The 15,125-nt window shown below is 41.4% G+C and overlaps 1 protein-coding gene across 2 annotated transcripts in view; it reads left to right on the top strand.

The window, feature by feature from the left end:
* Nucleotides 1–634: 634 nt before the first annotated feature.
* Nucleotides 635–15,125, top strand: part of RTF2 (replication termination factor 2) — a 46,037-nt gene continuing 31,546 nt past the window's right edge. For both annotated transcript variants that reach the window (XM_068987459.1, XM_068987460.1), the window contains exons 1-4: nucleotides 635–757; nucleotides 4,987–5,081; nucleotides 6,214–6,307; nucleotides 8,064–8,203. In XM_068987459.1, coding sequence (XP_068843560.1) covers nucleotides 689–757; nucleotides 4,987–5,081; nucleotides 6,214–6,307; nucleotides 8,064–8,203 — 398 coding nt within the window. In that variant the 5' untranslated portion in view covers nucleotides 635–688. The remainder of the gene's footprint in view (nucleotides 758–4,986; nucleotides 5,082–6,213; nucleotides 6,308–8,063; nucleotides 8,204–15,125) is intronic.

Raw genomic sequence — 15,125 nt, 5'->3', positions numbered from 1 at the left:
TGAACTATTTCATGTATATACAATATGCACGGCAGTATTAGAAAGTTTAAGGCCATATAGAATCTCACTCCCGCACAATCTGTTAACATCACTTCTTTGTTCTGAGTGCTTCGATCACAGCCGACGCCCAGTAAAAAGATACGTTCTCTTTTAGACACATAAACGTTAACTGAAATGATGGATCCATCCCTATTCATCGCTAATTGCACTAATAAAACTCAGTTTTTTCCTCCACGCGGTCCCAGTCTAGGGATGTCTGCCCAGTCAGAAAGGCTGGGATGCGATGGGGCCCCAAAACACGCTGCTACTCCTGAGTCGTCCCCACCCGCGCCGCCCCCTGGACCCCGCCCTCGAAGGGTGGAAGAACGATTAGGCGGATGCAGCAGGAATCCCACGTCCACCGGAAAGAGGAAGGAACTGGCTGCAGCCGGAGAGTGGGAGAACTCTCTGCACACTGCTTGCACCAAGACCCTGCCTTCGCTTTGCAGGGGCCGCCGCTGCGGGACCACGCCCAGCGCCTAGCGACGCTCTCCATAGCAACCAAGACTGGGCCCAAACCCCGCCCCGCCCTTTCGCGTGGAGACTGGCGTATTGCGTCATTGCGGCGCGCCGGAAGTGAGTCCAACAGTCGCCAGGGACTCCGGAAGTTGCTGCTGTAGGTGATTGCTCTGGACTGTGTTGGCTTGCGATGGGTTGCGACGGAGGAACAATCCCTAAGAGGCATGAACTGGTGAAGGGGCCGAAGAAGGTTGAGAAGGTGAGTTATGTGGGCCCAGTGGGACCTGGGGGTGGTGCGGGCTGCGAACGCTCCCAGGAAGCGAAGGGAGGTGGAGGGAGGAGTTAACGGGTTTCCGCATACAACCGGGCTTATTTATCCCTTTCAGAGAACTCAAAATTAACCACAGTGTTAATAAGGGACCTTTATTGACTGCGGGCTGTTGCCATTCATCCGACAGTACGCATAATATAGGGTGTCTCATGTAATTTTCAAAACAGCCTTACGGGTATATACTTTCAGAAGCCTCATTTTTGAGACTTGAAAATTGAGGCTCAGGAGGAGAAAGTTGCACAGCTAGTACGTGGCAGAACCAGGATCTGAAGTTTGTCTGCTGCTAGTAACAATGATACAAATGGTCGCTGTTTATTGAGCTCTGTACACACTAACATCGTTTTCTCAGTGAAGTCTCAAACTGTTACCTTTGAGGTCAGGGCCTCCACTTAAAAAGTAACCACCGTGTACACTGCGTTCAAGTTGATTATTGTTGGTCTCAGAGGGTGGTTAGGCTTCTCAGTTGGTAAAGAATCCGCCTGCAATGCAGGAGACCGCGGAGAAGAAATAGGCTCCTGCTAAGTCGCTTCAGTCGTGTCCGACTCTGTGCGACCCCATAGCCGGCAGCCCGCAAGGCTCCCCGGTCCCTGGGATTCTCCAGGCAAGAATACTGGAGTGAGGTGCCCTTGCCTTCTCCTACCCAGTCCGTATTCTTGGGCTTCCCTTGTGGCTCAGCTGGTTAAGAATCCGCCTGCAATACAGGAGACCTGGATTCTGATCTCTGGGTTGGGAATATCCCCTGGAGAAGGGAAAGGCTACTGAACATTTCCCAGTGTTCTGATCTGGAGAATTCCATGGACTGTATAGTCCATGGGGTTGCAAAGAGTGGGACAGGACTGAGCGACTTTAACTTTCAGAGGGTGGTAAGCTCCTGGGGGCTGAGGCTGCACCTTTTCCCCTTCTTCAGCACTGTAAATACGGTAGATAAACACGTGATTGAATAATCCATAATTCTCACCAATGATTGAGCAAATTATGTATTATAATTTCCCTGCTTTTGTTGTTGTTCAGTCTCTAAGTCGTAGGCTACTAACAGAGAAATTGAGTCAGTAACATGACCAAGATCACACAACTGTTAGATAATGAAACCAAGATTCCCATCCAGTTATTCAGGATTTCAGAGTTGGCACCAGTGTTTACTTTTTAATATAGAAGGTGTTTACCTACTATTAATAAAAGTGACTGCCATACTGGGTGGTCAATATGAGTCTCCAATCAGTAGCCAGAGAAGTCTTTTTTTTTTTTTTTTAAGTAAATTCCATGTATCACTACTGTGTTTAAATCACTGCTGCATTTAAACCCCTCCAGTCATTTCCCATTGTATTCAGAAAAAAAGTCCCACAAGACCCTGTGTGATTAAACAGGATGTGATCTGTTTACCTCCTCTTCTGCCCTTCTCCAGTTCTTTTATTCTGTTCCAGCTCATAGGCCTTGTTCCTCAACCTGGAGTATAATTTCCTCAACCTGATATGTTCTTCACTGAGACAATCATATCATTTGGTGTTTTTTTTTTTTTAAACATCAGTTAATTCTTTACTGAAATGTCATCCCAGCCCACTGTAGCCAAAATACATCTCTCTTCTGATTGCTCTATCCTCTTCTGCTGCTTTACTTTATTGTGCTTATCACTATATTTATTTATTCTTTGTCTATTTCTTATGTGGATAGGGGCCATGTATGTGTCACTTTTGAGACCCCTGTGATGTGTCTGCCACACAGTCAACTCCCAACAAATGTATATGGAATTTGAGAGTGAGTGAACACCCAAGGTGATGGCGTTTGCCTTCTGATCACAGCTACGTGTACAGAATTAATGCTGGGTAGCTACCACTTGTGTGAGTGAGCTTTTACCCAAATAGTATTTAGCTCGGTTTTGTTGCCTTGAGCCCAGAACTGAAGAGGAGTAGCTTATTGACAGGCTTGGCTAAGAATAGATGTCAGAAGGGGAAAGAAAAGAAGAAAGGGTGATCTGAAACAACTAGAGTACCCAGGCAGGGTGGATTTTTATTATCCTTATTCACTCAACAGATACATATTAAGTGCTTATGACATACACCATTCTAGGCCCTGGGGTTATAGCAGTGAACAGAGTCCAGCCCTTGTTGAGCTTGCATTTCAGATTGGTATATAATAACATTTGTCGATCACATACAGTATGTTTGATTTGGCCCAAGACAGTCCTCAGGTTTAAGACCTTGGGTGGACCAGATTTTAAATTGGGAAGGAGTAATTCCTTCCCTGTCCCCAACTCTCCCAGGTGGTTTTTTTGAAGCAGTGAAGGACTGTGGTGTGAAGCAGGTGGGGGATCTAGAAAATAGATCCTAAACTTGCCTAATGTAGCTTTTTAAATCTACAAAAGGTATAGTATATCAGCTTCACTGGTGACAAATCTCTCTCAGGGCTCTTCTACAGTGTGGCTGATGATAAGAGCTATTTAAGATGCTGAAATGTGGCTGTTGGATCTTGGGACCGAATAGGACAACATCTGCAGTAGTGTGGTGGGGTTTTCGTTGTTTGTGTGTTTGGTTTTGTTTTAAACTATAGAGGGGAAGGACACATTTATCTAGATTAACAGATACTAACTACTATACATAAACTCAGGATGAGATGGTTGGATGGCATCATCGACTCAATGGACATGAGTTTGAGCCAACTCTGGGAGATAGTGAAGGACAGGGAAGCTTGGCGTGCTGCAGTCCATGGGGTCACAAAGAGTCGGATGTGACTGAGCGACTGAACAACAAATACATAAATAAGCAACAAGGATTTACTGTATAGCACAAAGAATTAAATCTAATATCTTGTAACAGCCTATAATTGAACATAATCTGCAAAAACCTCAAATAACTATGCTATACATCCGAAACTAACACAATATTGTAAATAAACTATACTTCAATAAAAATGAATAATATAAAAGTTATACAAAATAATAGAAATGTAATAGAGAGTAGCGATTAAAAGCATGGTCTTTAGAGCCCACCTGCCTGACTTTTTATCTTCGCTCCTCTGCTTGAGTGTGTGACCTTGACATGGAATTTAACTTCTTGGTACCTCAGTTTCCTCAACTACAAAGATAAGAATCCTAACTCATAAGTTTTTATGAGGGCTAAAAGATGTTGAAGCTGAAGCTCCAATACTTTGGCCACCTGATATAAAGGACTGACTCATTGGAAAAGACCCTGATGCTGGGAAGGATTGAGGGCAGGAAGAGAAGGGGACTACAGAGGATGAGATGGTTGGATGGCATCACCGACTTGATGAATGTGAGTTTGAGCAGGCTCCAGGAGCTGATGAACAGGGAAGCCTGGCGTGCTACAACCCATGGAGTTGGTTGCAAAGACTCAGACACGACTGAGCAACTGAACTGAAAAGACTAAGTCACAGAAACTGTCTAGCACAGTACCTGGCACACAGTAAACCCTTAAATAGTTCCTGCAAAAATTAAATTTGAGGGAATTTAAATTCTTTATTTTTTTCTTCCTTTTTTTCCCCCCAAGTTTGCCATCTTGTTACATTATTCAGGTTTGACATTTTAGGAACAGTAAAGAGTGAGACATGGGATATTAAATAGGTGGAAATATCATTTGAGGGCTTTGGAGGGTCTCAGATCTGAATCTTTAGAGTGCGGATAATGACTTGATATGCCTTGTAGTGAGTACTCTGCAAAAAAACATTTCTGTTAAATGGATGATTTTTGTAACGAATTATACAGTCTTTGTGCTGAGCTTCTTTTTTAACGTTTTTGTTTTTAATGCCTGTCTTCTCAATTCTTTGCCCTTAAATTCTGCTACAACTTTGGAGCTGTTCCCACTGTTAGAAATCAACCTGTACTGCTTGTTTTTTCTGTATGAGCTTCCTAGTTTACTATTAGGATATAAATATTAATATTTATATGTAATTGACATAAGCCATTTAATGACTTCATGTAAACTGTTTCTTTGTACGCATCATATATAGAGAGGCCTTTATTTGACATACTATTAATTACTTGTGACTTTTTAAATCCCAGCTTCATGTGTCAGTATTTTGATTTAAAAAACAAAAATCATCACAGCGTGGTATTACTGAATAAGCCTTTATATGTAGAATTCTGTGGAGTGTGTGTCTTTCAGAGGAGAAAATTAACTGAAAGGATTTTCTTTTTCTCTTCTCAGGTCGACAAGGATGCTGAATTAGTGGCCCAGTGGAACTACTGTACTCTAAGTCAGGAAATACTAAGACGACCAGTAGTTGCCTGTGAACTTGGCAGGTATAGTTCCTTCACTTAATGGAGACGAGTTTTTATTACATGGTGTTAAAAAGAATTTTAACATGTAAATACAGTTCTTGATTCATCAGATGTGAGTAATCTCAAGCAAATTTGTGAAGCCTAGGTTGTCATTCCCTGTCTCAGAGTACTTTTCTTTTCTTTTGCACTTTTCTATTCAGTTTGGTTTGTTTAGTCCATGGGTTGAAAACTCAGGGCCTGATAGGAGGGAGCTAAGTTACAAACATAAATGCATGAAGGGCCCATGTGGGATCAGTAGGGCATGGTGAGGACTGGGTGAACTGGAGAGTTCATGTTCCCTGGTGTTCCAGTGGTTAAGACTTGTTCTCACTGCTGAGGGCCCAGGTTCAGTTCCTGGTTGGGGAACTAAGATCCCACAGGCTGCATAGCAAAAAAATAATAATAATAATAAAATAAAAGGCAGCTGCTATTCAATTCCAGCTTGTTGTTACATTTCAAGAAGATAGACTGATTCCAAAACATCTGATTTTTTTTTTTCCCCAGGAAAAGTTGAAAATGTATATTTAAAAAAATAATAATTTTATTTATTTATTTATGACTCTGCTGGATCTTTGTTGCTGAGCAGGCTTTTCTCTGGTTCAGTGACAAGCTTCTCATTGTGGTGGCTTCTCTTGTTGTGGCACAAGGCTCTAGGGTGCTCAAGCTTCAGTGTTTGCAGCACAGGGCTCAGTAGTTTGGTTCCCAGGACCCAGAGCACAGGCTCAATAGATGTGGCTTACTTGTCCCTCTGCAGGTGGGATCTTCCTGGATCAGGGATTGAACCTGTGTCTTCCGCACTGACAGTCAGATTCTTTACCACTGAACCACCAGGGAAGCCTGAAAATGTTTTATGTTAAATTTCCCAATTTAAAAAAATCTTGGTTTGGGTCACATTCAGTCCTCTGACTGCCAGTCTACATAGCCCTTGATTTAAACTGGTTTCTTTGTATGCTTTGGAAGTGGTTGAGACAGGATTAAATTTACTTTTTTAGGAGTGCAGGGACATTTCTGTTATCAGACGTAAGTGACTTTAGATTGTACTCAGTTTAGTCTTCTTCCCTTGGATGAAGGTTGATTGTTGCCAGAATGTCTTGACTGATCTTTATTGTTGCAGACTCTACAACAAAGATGCAGTCATTGAGTTTTTATTGGACAAATCTTCCGAAAAGGCTCTTGGGAAGGCAGCCTCTCACATTAAAAGCATTAAGGTAAGACAGGTGATTCTGAAGTGCTCTGGGGGTCTCAATGGTTAAGGTTTATTGTATAGAATTCATGTATGTTTTAGACTGAACTTGGAAATTGGAATTCCAGTCCCATCCACCCATCTAATAAAGGTGTGACTTAGGACACGTCACTTAAAGTTCAAGCCAGAAGTCCCCACACCTGTACTTACTGGATTATAAATCTTTGGTGACTTAATGTGTGTGAAAGAGCTTCAGAAACTCTCAGTGTGCTGTATAAATGTTAACAGGCATAATATTTGAAGTTAAAACTCAGCTACTTGAGTTTTTTTATTTAGAAAACATTTTTATACAATTAGAGATTTTTATAGATAGATCACTTTTCAGTCATTGTGGTTATCTCCTGCTGATTAGATGTTCTGATTGACACATTTCTATCACAGAAGTGGAAAAACAAGTTTTATAGTAAAGGAACTTTGTTGAGAAGACAAAATCTTTCAAATCTGGTCAGTGGGAGAAAAATCAAAAAAGTAGTGAAGAAAGTGAGAACTGCAAAGCTTGTCAGACACTTCATCTCACTGTGTGTGACTTCATCTCACTGTGTGTGACATGGTGAGGCCTCATGGCTTGTCAGAGGGTTGCTTAAATCAGAGCCAGAGCCCCTGACTCCCAGGCTGAGGCTTTGAGTTTTTTCCTTTTGTTCTTCCTCCTCTTTCTTTTTTAAGTTTTTAGCCTATTACTATAATAGGCGTTTTGTTTGATTTTGGGGGGGTAATTAAAGGATATAGGGATTTGGAATAGTTCATTTCAGACAAATTAGTAATTCTGAGTTGTGGCTGATGGTCATGCTGTGGAGATATCCATGTCGATCTTTGTCATCATTTCCTTAAGAAGAAAATTAATTTCTCAAAAACCCACAGTAGCAGAATTACCTTATCTCAAAAATGTGATGACCACTGAAATTAACTTATACAAGTCTACACTTAAAATATGTAATGTATGTGGTTGAACTTTTAATTTTAATGCAAATTTTTTTTTCTAAGAACTCATAACTATAAAGATAGAAGGATTCAAATAAAACAATGCAAAAGTTATTATTACTGTAATTAATAGTCCATAAATACTCTGAGCAAAGAACCTAATGTGCGCACACCAGCTTTTAAGCAAGAAGTTGTTTGTGTGGTGGCTTTGCTTTGGACGTGCTCAGCTGCTCCCTGGAGTGTTGAAATCAAATTGGTGCAGTTAATTATGAAGAAATGCTTCAGATGCTAAAGTGAGGCTGTTAAGTCACTCCTTATAAAATTGAATTTTGAAAACCCAAATAACTGGATCTTGGAGTATGACAGTAATCCCCAGCTGATAGCCTGCCTTGGACTCATTAGACCGTGGCCTCACAAATTTTACTGTCTCTTCAGCTATTAAATTAACATGGCAGGTCAGTAATATGAACAGCTTGACTGAGGCTTCATTAGCCAAGAAAGAAGATGTTCCTTTCCAGAGGATACTAATACGAAGCTTTCTTCTCTTAGTGGGATAAATTTTTATGTACAGAGTTCCTTTGGCTTCTTTAGCAAAATGCTTGTAAAATAGAAATTAATAATTTGCTAGACAGTGCATTAAAAAAATCTTGTTTTCTATCACAACTTATGGTTTAACTTCATTTCTGTGTTAATTGATGCAAAAGGAAAGTAGAAAAAGAGGTTTGATTGGGAAGGGACTAGAACAATAATTAAGGCTAAGGATGATCCATTTGTCAAAGGAATTGTTGCTGTTTTTTTCACAGAATGTAACAGAACTGAGGCTCTCTGACAACCCTGCCTGGGAAGGTGATAAAGGAAACACGAAAGGCGACAAGCATGATGACCTCCAGCGGGCGCGTTTCATCTGCCCTGTCGTGGGCTTGGAGATGAATGGCCGACACAGGTAGGTGGTTGATGTGGACAGGTGATGTGGACTCTGGGTAAGTGATCCCAGGGCTGTTACGAACTGTGCTGTCGCTTCATAATCACACTGGTTTCTCTATGGTGTCTTTTGGTTAGGGAAGTGCTCCAGCTAATCTGGAGTGTTCTGGCACATCTGTACATGGCCATCTAAGAGACATATGTACGTTGTATGTGGAAAACCACACCAGAGGAACCAGCTACCCACCTCTGAAATGAAATAACCTAAGGCTTAATGGGTTTGTGGAGAAGGAAAACTTAAGTCCCAATGATCTTCTACTTTTAAAGATTATATTCTTCAGACAGTCTGAATGGAAATCGTTTAGGCCTCTCTTAAAGTTGACGTTTAGTGGTGACCCTGTGAGTACATCAAGGCTGTATATTGTCACCCTGCTTATTTAACTTATATGCAGAGTACATCATGAGAAACGCTGGGCTGGAAAAAGCACAAGCTGGAATCAAGATTGCCAGGAGAAATATCAATAACCTCAGATAAGCAGATGACACCACCTTTATGGCAGAAAGTGAAGAAGAACTGATGAGCTTCTTGATGAAAGTAAAAGAGGAGAGTGAAAAAGTTGGCTCAAAGCTCAACATTCAGAAGACTAAGATGATGGCATCTGGTCCCATCACTTCATGGCAAATAGATGGGGAAACAGTGGCTGACTTTATTTTTCTGGGCTCCAAAATCACTGAAGATGGTGATTGCAGCAATGAAATTAAACGATGCTTACTCCTTGGAAGGAAAGTTATGACCAACCTAGACAGCATATTAAAAAGCAGAGACATTACTTTGCCAACAAAGGTCCATCTAGTCAAGGCTATGGTTTTTCCAGTACTCATGTATGCATGTGAGAGTTGGACTGTGAAGAAAGCTGAGTGCTGAAGAACTGATGCTTTTGAACTGTGGTGTTGCAGAAGACTCTTGAGAGTCCCTTGGACTGCAAGGAGATCCAACCAGTCCATTCTGAAGGAGATCAGCCCTGGGATTTCTTTGGAAGGAATGATGCTAAAGCTGAAACTCCAATACTTTGGCCACCTGATGCAAAGAGCTGATTCATTGGAAAAGACCCTGATGCTGGGAGGGATTGGGGGCAGGAGGAGAAGGAGACGACAGAGGATGAAATGGTTGGATGGCATCACTGACTCGATGAACATGGATTTGGGTGGACTCCGGGAGTTGGTGCTGGACAGGGAGGCCTGGCGTGCTGCGATTCATGGGGTTGCAAAGTGTCAGACACGACTGAGCGACTGAACTGAACTGAACTGAACTGAGGTAATGGGTATGTTAACAAGCTTGATTGCGAGGATTTTCTTAACAGTTTATATATATAGCAGATCATCAAGTTGTACACAATATATACAATTCCTGTTTGTTAGTTATACCTAAATAAAGCTGAAAAAATTAATAAAATGAAAGGCTAAACTTCACGAGAGATATTCTGAGAAATGAGACTTGTCACTAACCTTGTTCTGTGTGTGTTGTGTACATACACAGTATTTTGAGATGCAGTTCATAACGTCAAATTGATCATTTTAAGGTGTATGTTTCAGTGGTATTTAGTATTGATCCAGTCAGTGTTGTGCAGATCTCACACGCTAGTTCAAACTAGATCTCCATCTAGTTCAAAAACCCCCTACCCATTAAGCAGTCCCTCCCCATTCCTCCCTCCGCCCCCATAGAATTATACACTATGTGACCTTTCGTATCTGACTTCCCACTTCTTTTTAAGGAAACCATGGTTCACCCCAAAAGAGGAACTTAGCAGAAACAGTCTAAGCTCCAGGGTCTTGAGCAGGGGTTACCTGCAGTACATAGCTCCGATTGTGGTTTCCCCTAGATTTTCTTTTCATTCGTTAGTTAATCTCTTCTCCTTTTTCTCTTCTCAGTTCATTGAGCTTTGCCTGTTTTGGCTTTGCCCTGGTGCTATTTGTAGGACCTCCACACTAGAAAATTGATTTTGGGGTTAGTTTGTATATTTAATATACAAAACAAAGCAGGTCAAAGGCTAATAAGAGTTTTGCTAAGAGAACGCACTGGTCATAGCAAAGACCCTCTTGCAACAACACAAGAGAAGACTACACATGGGCATCACCAGATGGTCAATACCGAAATCAGATGGATTATATTCTTTGCAGCCAAAGATAGAGAAGCTCTAAACAGCAAAAACAAGACCAGGAGCTGACTGTGGCTCAGATCATGAACTCTTTACTGCCAAATTCAGACTTAAATTGAAGAAAGTAGGGAAAACCACTAGACCAAGCAGGTATGACCTAAATCAAATCCCTTACCATTTTACAGTGGAAGTGACAAATAGATTCAAGGGATTAGATCTGATAGACAAAGTGCCTGAAGACCTGTGGACGGATGTTCGTGACATTGTACAGGAGGCAGTGATCGAGATCACCCCCAAGAAAAAGAAATGCAAAAAGGCAAAATGGCTGTCTAAGGAGGCCTTAAAATAGCTGTGAAAAGAAGAGAAGTGAAAGGCAAAGGAGAAAAGGAAAGATACACCCATTTGAATGCAGAGTTCCAAAGACAAGCAAGGAGAGACAAGAAAGCCTTCCTCAGCAATCAATGCAAAGAAATAGAGGAAAACAATAGAATGGGAAAGACTAGAGATCTCTTCAAGAACATTAGAGATAGCAAGGGAACATTTCATGCAAAGATGGGCACAATAAAGGAAAGCAATGGTATGGACTTAACAGAAGCAGCAGATATTAAGAAGAGGTGGCAAGAATATACAGAAGAGCTATATAAAAAAGATCTTCATGACCCAGATAACCACGATGGTGTGATCACTCACCTAGAGCCAGACATCCTGGAATGTGAAGTCAAGTGGGCCTTAGGAAGCATCACTACAAACAAAGCTAGTGGAGGTGATGGAATTCCAGTTGAGCTATTTCAAATCCTGAAAGATGATGCTGTGAAAGTGCTGCACTCAATATGCCAGCAAATTTGGAAAACTCCACAGTGGCCACAGGACTGGAAAAGCTCAGTTTTCATTCCAATCCCAAAGAATGTTCAAACTACCACACAATTGCCCTCATCTCACATACTAGCAAAGTAATGCTCAAAATTCTCCAAGCTACGCTTCAGCGGTATGTTAACCATGAATTTCCAGATGTTCAAGCTGGATTTAGAAAAGGCAGAGGAACCAGAGGTCAAATTGCCAACATCTGCTGGATCATGGAAAAAGCAAGAGAGTTCCAGAAAAACATCTACTTCTGTTTATTGACTATGCCAAAGCCTTTGACTGTGTGGATCACAACAAACTGGAAAATTCTAAAAGAGATGGGAATACTAAACCACCTGACCTGCCTCTTGAGAAATCTGTATGCAGGTCAGGAAGCAACAGTTAGAACTGGACATGGAGCAACAGACTGGTTCCAAATAGGAAAAGGAGTACGTCAAGGCTGTATATTGTCACTCTACTTGTTTAACTTCCATGCAGAGTACATCATGAGAAACATTGGACTGGATGAACCACAAACTGGAATCAGGATTGCTGGGAGAAATATCAATAATCTCAGATATGCAGATGACACCACCCTTATGGCAGAAAGTGAAGAACTAAAGAGCCTCTTGAAAGTGAAAGAGGAGAGTGAAAAAGTTCGCTTAAAGCTCAACATTCAGAAAACGAAGATCATGGCATCTGGTTCCATCACTTCATGCAAATAGATGGAGAAACAGTGGAAACAGTGACAGACTTTATTTTTGGGGGCTCCAAAATCACTGCAGATGGCGGTTGCAGCCTTAATTAAAAGATGCTTACTCCTTGGAAGGAAAGTTATGACCAACCTAGATAGCATATTGAAAAGCAGAGACATTACTTTGCCAACAAAAGTCCATCTAATCAAAGCTATGGTTTTTTCCAGTAGTCATGTATGGATGTGAGAGTTGGACTGTAAAGAAATCCAAGTGCTGAAGAATTGATGCTTTTAAACTGTGGTGTTGGAGAAGACTCTTGAGAGTCCCTTGGACTGCAAGAAGATCCAGCGAGTCCATCCTCAAGGAATCAGTCCTGAATATTCATTGGAAGGACTGCTGCTGAAGCTGAAACTCCAATACTGATGCGAAAAACTGACTCATTCGGAAAGACCCTGATGCTGGGAAAGATTGAAGGTGGGAGGAGAAGGGGATGATAGAGGATGAGATGGGTAGATGGCATCACTGACTCAATGGACATGAGTTTGAGCAAGCTCTGGGAGTTGGTGATGGACAGGGAAGCCTGATGTGCTGCAGTCTATGGGGTCACAGAGAGTCAGACACAACTGAGTGACTGAACTGAACACTTGTTTCCATAGGGAATATTTCTGTAGGAAAAATTCAAAAGAGTGATGCTTTACCCAGTGCTGCCAGTTGTCCTCCTGAAATGCTGTAGTGTGTCACACCCACCTACCCACAAATGTACCTGTTTCCCCAGACAGTTTCCAGCTGGTCACCTTCACACTCATTACTGCCTGATGAGTAAAACAATATGTGTCTTTGTTTGAAATGCATTTGTGTAATTAATAGATGGGGGTTCAGTTCAGTTCAGTCACTCAGTCGTGTCCGACACTTTGCGACCCCGTGAATCACAGCATGCCAGGCCTCCCTGTCCATCACCAACTCCCAGAGTTCACTCAAACTCATGTGCATCGAGTTGGTGATGCCATCCAGCCATCTCATCCTCTGTCGTCCCCTTCTCCTCCTGCCCCCAATCCCTTCCAGCATCAGAGTCTTTTCCAATGAGTCAACTCTTCACATCAGGTGGCCTAAGTATTGGAGTTTCAGCTTTAGCATTAGTCCTTCCAAAGAACACCCAGGACTGATCTCCTTTAGGATGAACTGGTTGGATTTCCTTGCAGTCCAAGGGACTCTCAAGAGTCTTCAACACCACAGTTCAAAAGCATCAGTTCTTCAGCACTCAGCTTTCTTCATAGTCCAACTCTCACATGCATACATGACTACTGGAAAAACCATAGCCTTGACTAGACGGACCTTTGTTGGCAAAGTAATGTCTCTGCTTTTTAATATGCTGTCTAGATTGGTCATAACTTTCCTTCCAAGGAGTAAGCATCGTTTAATTTCATTGCTGCAATCACTATCTTCAGTGATTTTGGAGCCCCCCAAAATAAAGTCAGCCACTCTTTCCCCATCTATTTGCCATGAAGTGATGGGACCAGATGCCATGATCTTCGTTTTCTGAATGTTGAGCTTTAAGCCAGCTTTTTCACTCTCCTCTTTAACTTTCATCAAGAGGCTTTTTAGTTCCTCTTCACTTTCTGCCATAAGGGTGGTATCATCTGCATATCTCAGGTTATTGATATTTCTCCCAGCAATCTTGATTCCAGCTTGTGCTTTTTCCAGCCCAGCGTTTCTCATGATGTACTCTGCATATAAGTTAAATAAGCAGGGTGACAATATACAGCCTTGACGTACTCCTTTTCCTATTTGGAACCAGTCTGTCGTTCCATGTCCAGTTCTAAGTGTTGCTTCCTGACCTGCATATAGGTTCTCAAGACGCAGGTCAGGTGGTCTGGTATTCCCATCTCTCTCGGAATTTTCCACAGTTTATTGTGATCTACACAGTCAAAGGCTTTGGCATAGTCAATAAATCAGAAATAGATGTTTTTCTGGAACTCTTGCTTATCGATGATCCAGCGGATGTTGGCAATTTGATCTCTGGTTCCTCTGCCTATTCTAAAACCAGTTAGAACAACTGGAAGTTCACGGTTCACATAGTGCTGAAATCTGGCTTGGAGAATTTTGAGCATTATTTGCTAGCGTGTAAGATGAGTGCAATTGTGTGGTAGTTTGAGCATTCTTTGGCATTGTCTTTCTTTGGGATTGGAATGAAAACTGAGCTTTTCCAGTCCTGTGGCCACTGTGGAGTTTTCCAAATTTGTTGGCATATTGAGTGCAGCACTTTCACAGCATCATCTTTCAGGATTTGAAACAGCTCAACTGGAATTCCATCACCTCCACTAGCTTTGTAGTGATGCTTCCTAAGGCCCACTTGACTTCACATTCCAGGATGTCTGGCTCTAGGTTAGTAATCACAGCATCGTGATTAGCTTGGTCGTGAAGATCTTTTTTGTACAGTTCTGTATATTCTTGCCACCTCTTCTTAATATCTTCTCCTTCTGTTAGGTCCATACCATTTCCGTCCTTTATTGTGCCCATCTTTGCATGAGATGTTCCCTTGGTATCTCTAATTTTCTTGAAGAGATCTCTAGTCTTTCCCATTCTATTGTTTTTCTCTATTTCTTTGCATTGATTGCTGAGGAAGGCTTTCTTATCTCTTCTTGCTATTCTTTGGAACTCTGCATTCAGATGCTTTTATCTTTCTTTTTCTCCTTTGCTTTTCGCTTCTCTTCTTTTCACAGATGGGGGTTAAGCATTGTTTATGTGTTCTGACCATTTATGTTTCTCTTCTCAACCATGTGTTAAGGCCCTTTGCCCATTTTTCTGTATTGTTTATTTTTGCTTTTAAAGACCATTTTGAATATTCATAAACTCTGAAGCTTGGGACTTCCCTGATGGTCCAGTGGTTATGACTGTGTGCTTCCAATACAGGGAATGTGGGTTCAATTTCTGGTTGGGGAACTGAGATCCCACATGCTGCATGTAGTGGCCAAAAAAAACCTGAGTCTCATATATATTTAAAATATTTTCCCCCTGAGTTCCTATTCTGTCTTTTGACTTTTGTGGAGTTTTTTAAAAATGCATTTATTTATTTTTATCGTTAGTTTTTTTTCCAAAGGATTATTGCATGGAGGTGGGAGTGGAACTGTGGCCTTTGTTTGTGGTTTTAATTTCAATATATGGGTTTCTCCTCTATCTGAAAAGTAGAGCTTTCTCTAAATTTGTACAATATTTTATAAGAATTTTTCTTATAAAATGAGGAAGCAGTTACCTT

This window comes from Capricornis sumatraensis, chromosome 15 (genome assembly GCF_032405125.1).
Source record: "Capricornis sumatraensis isolate serow.1 chromosome 15, serow.2, whole genome shotgun sequence".
Classification (NCBI taxonomy): Eukaryota; Metazoa; Chordata; class Mammalia; order Artiodactyla; family Bovidae; genus Capricornis; species Capricornis sumatraensis.
Note: the sequence above shows the minus strand (reverse complement) of the source record. Positions and strands in the feature narration are given on the sequence as shown.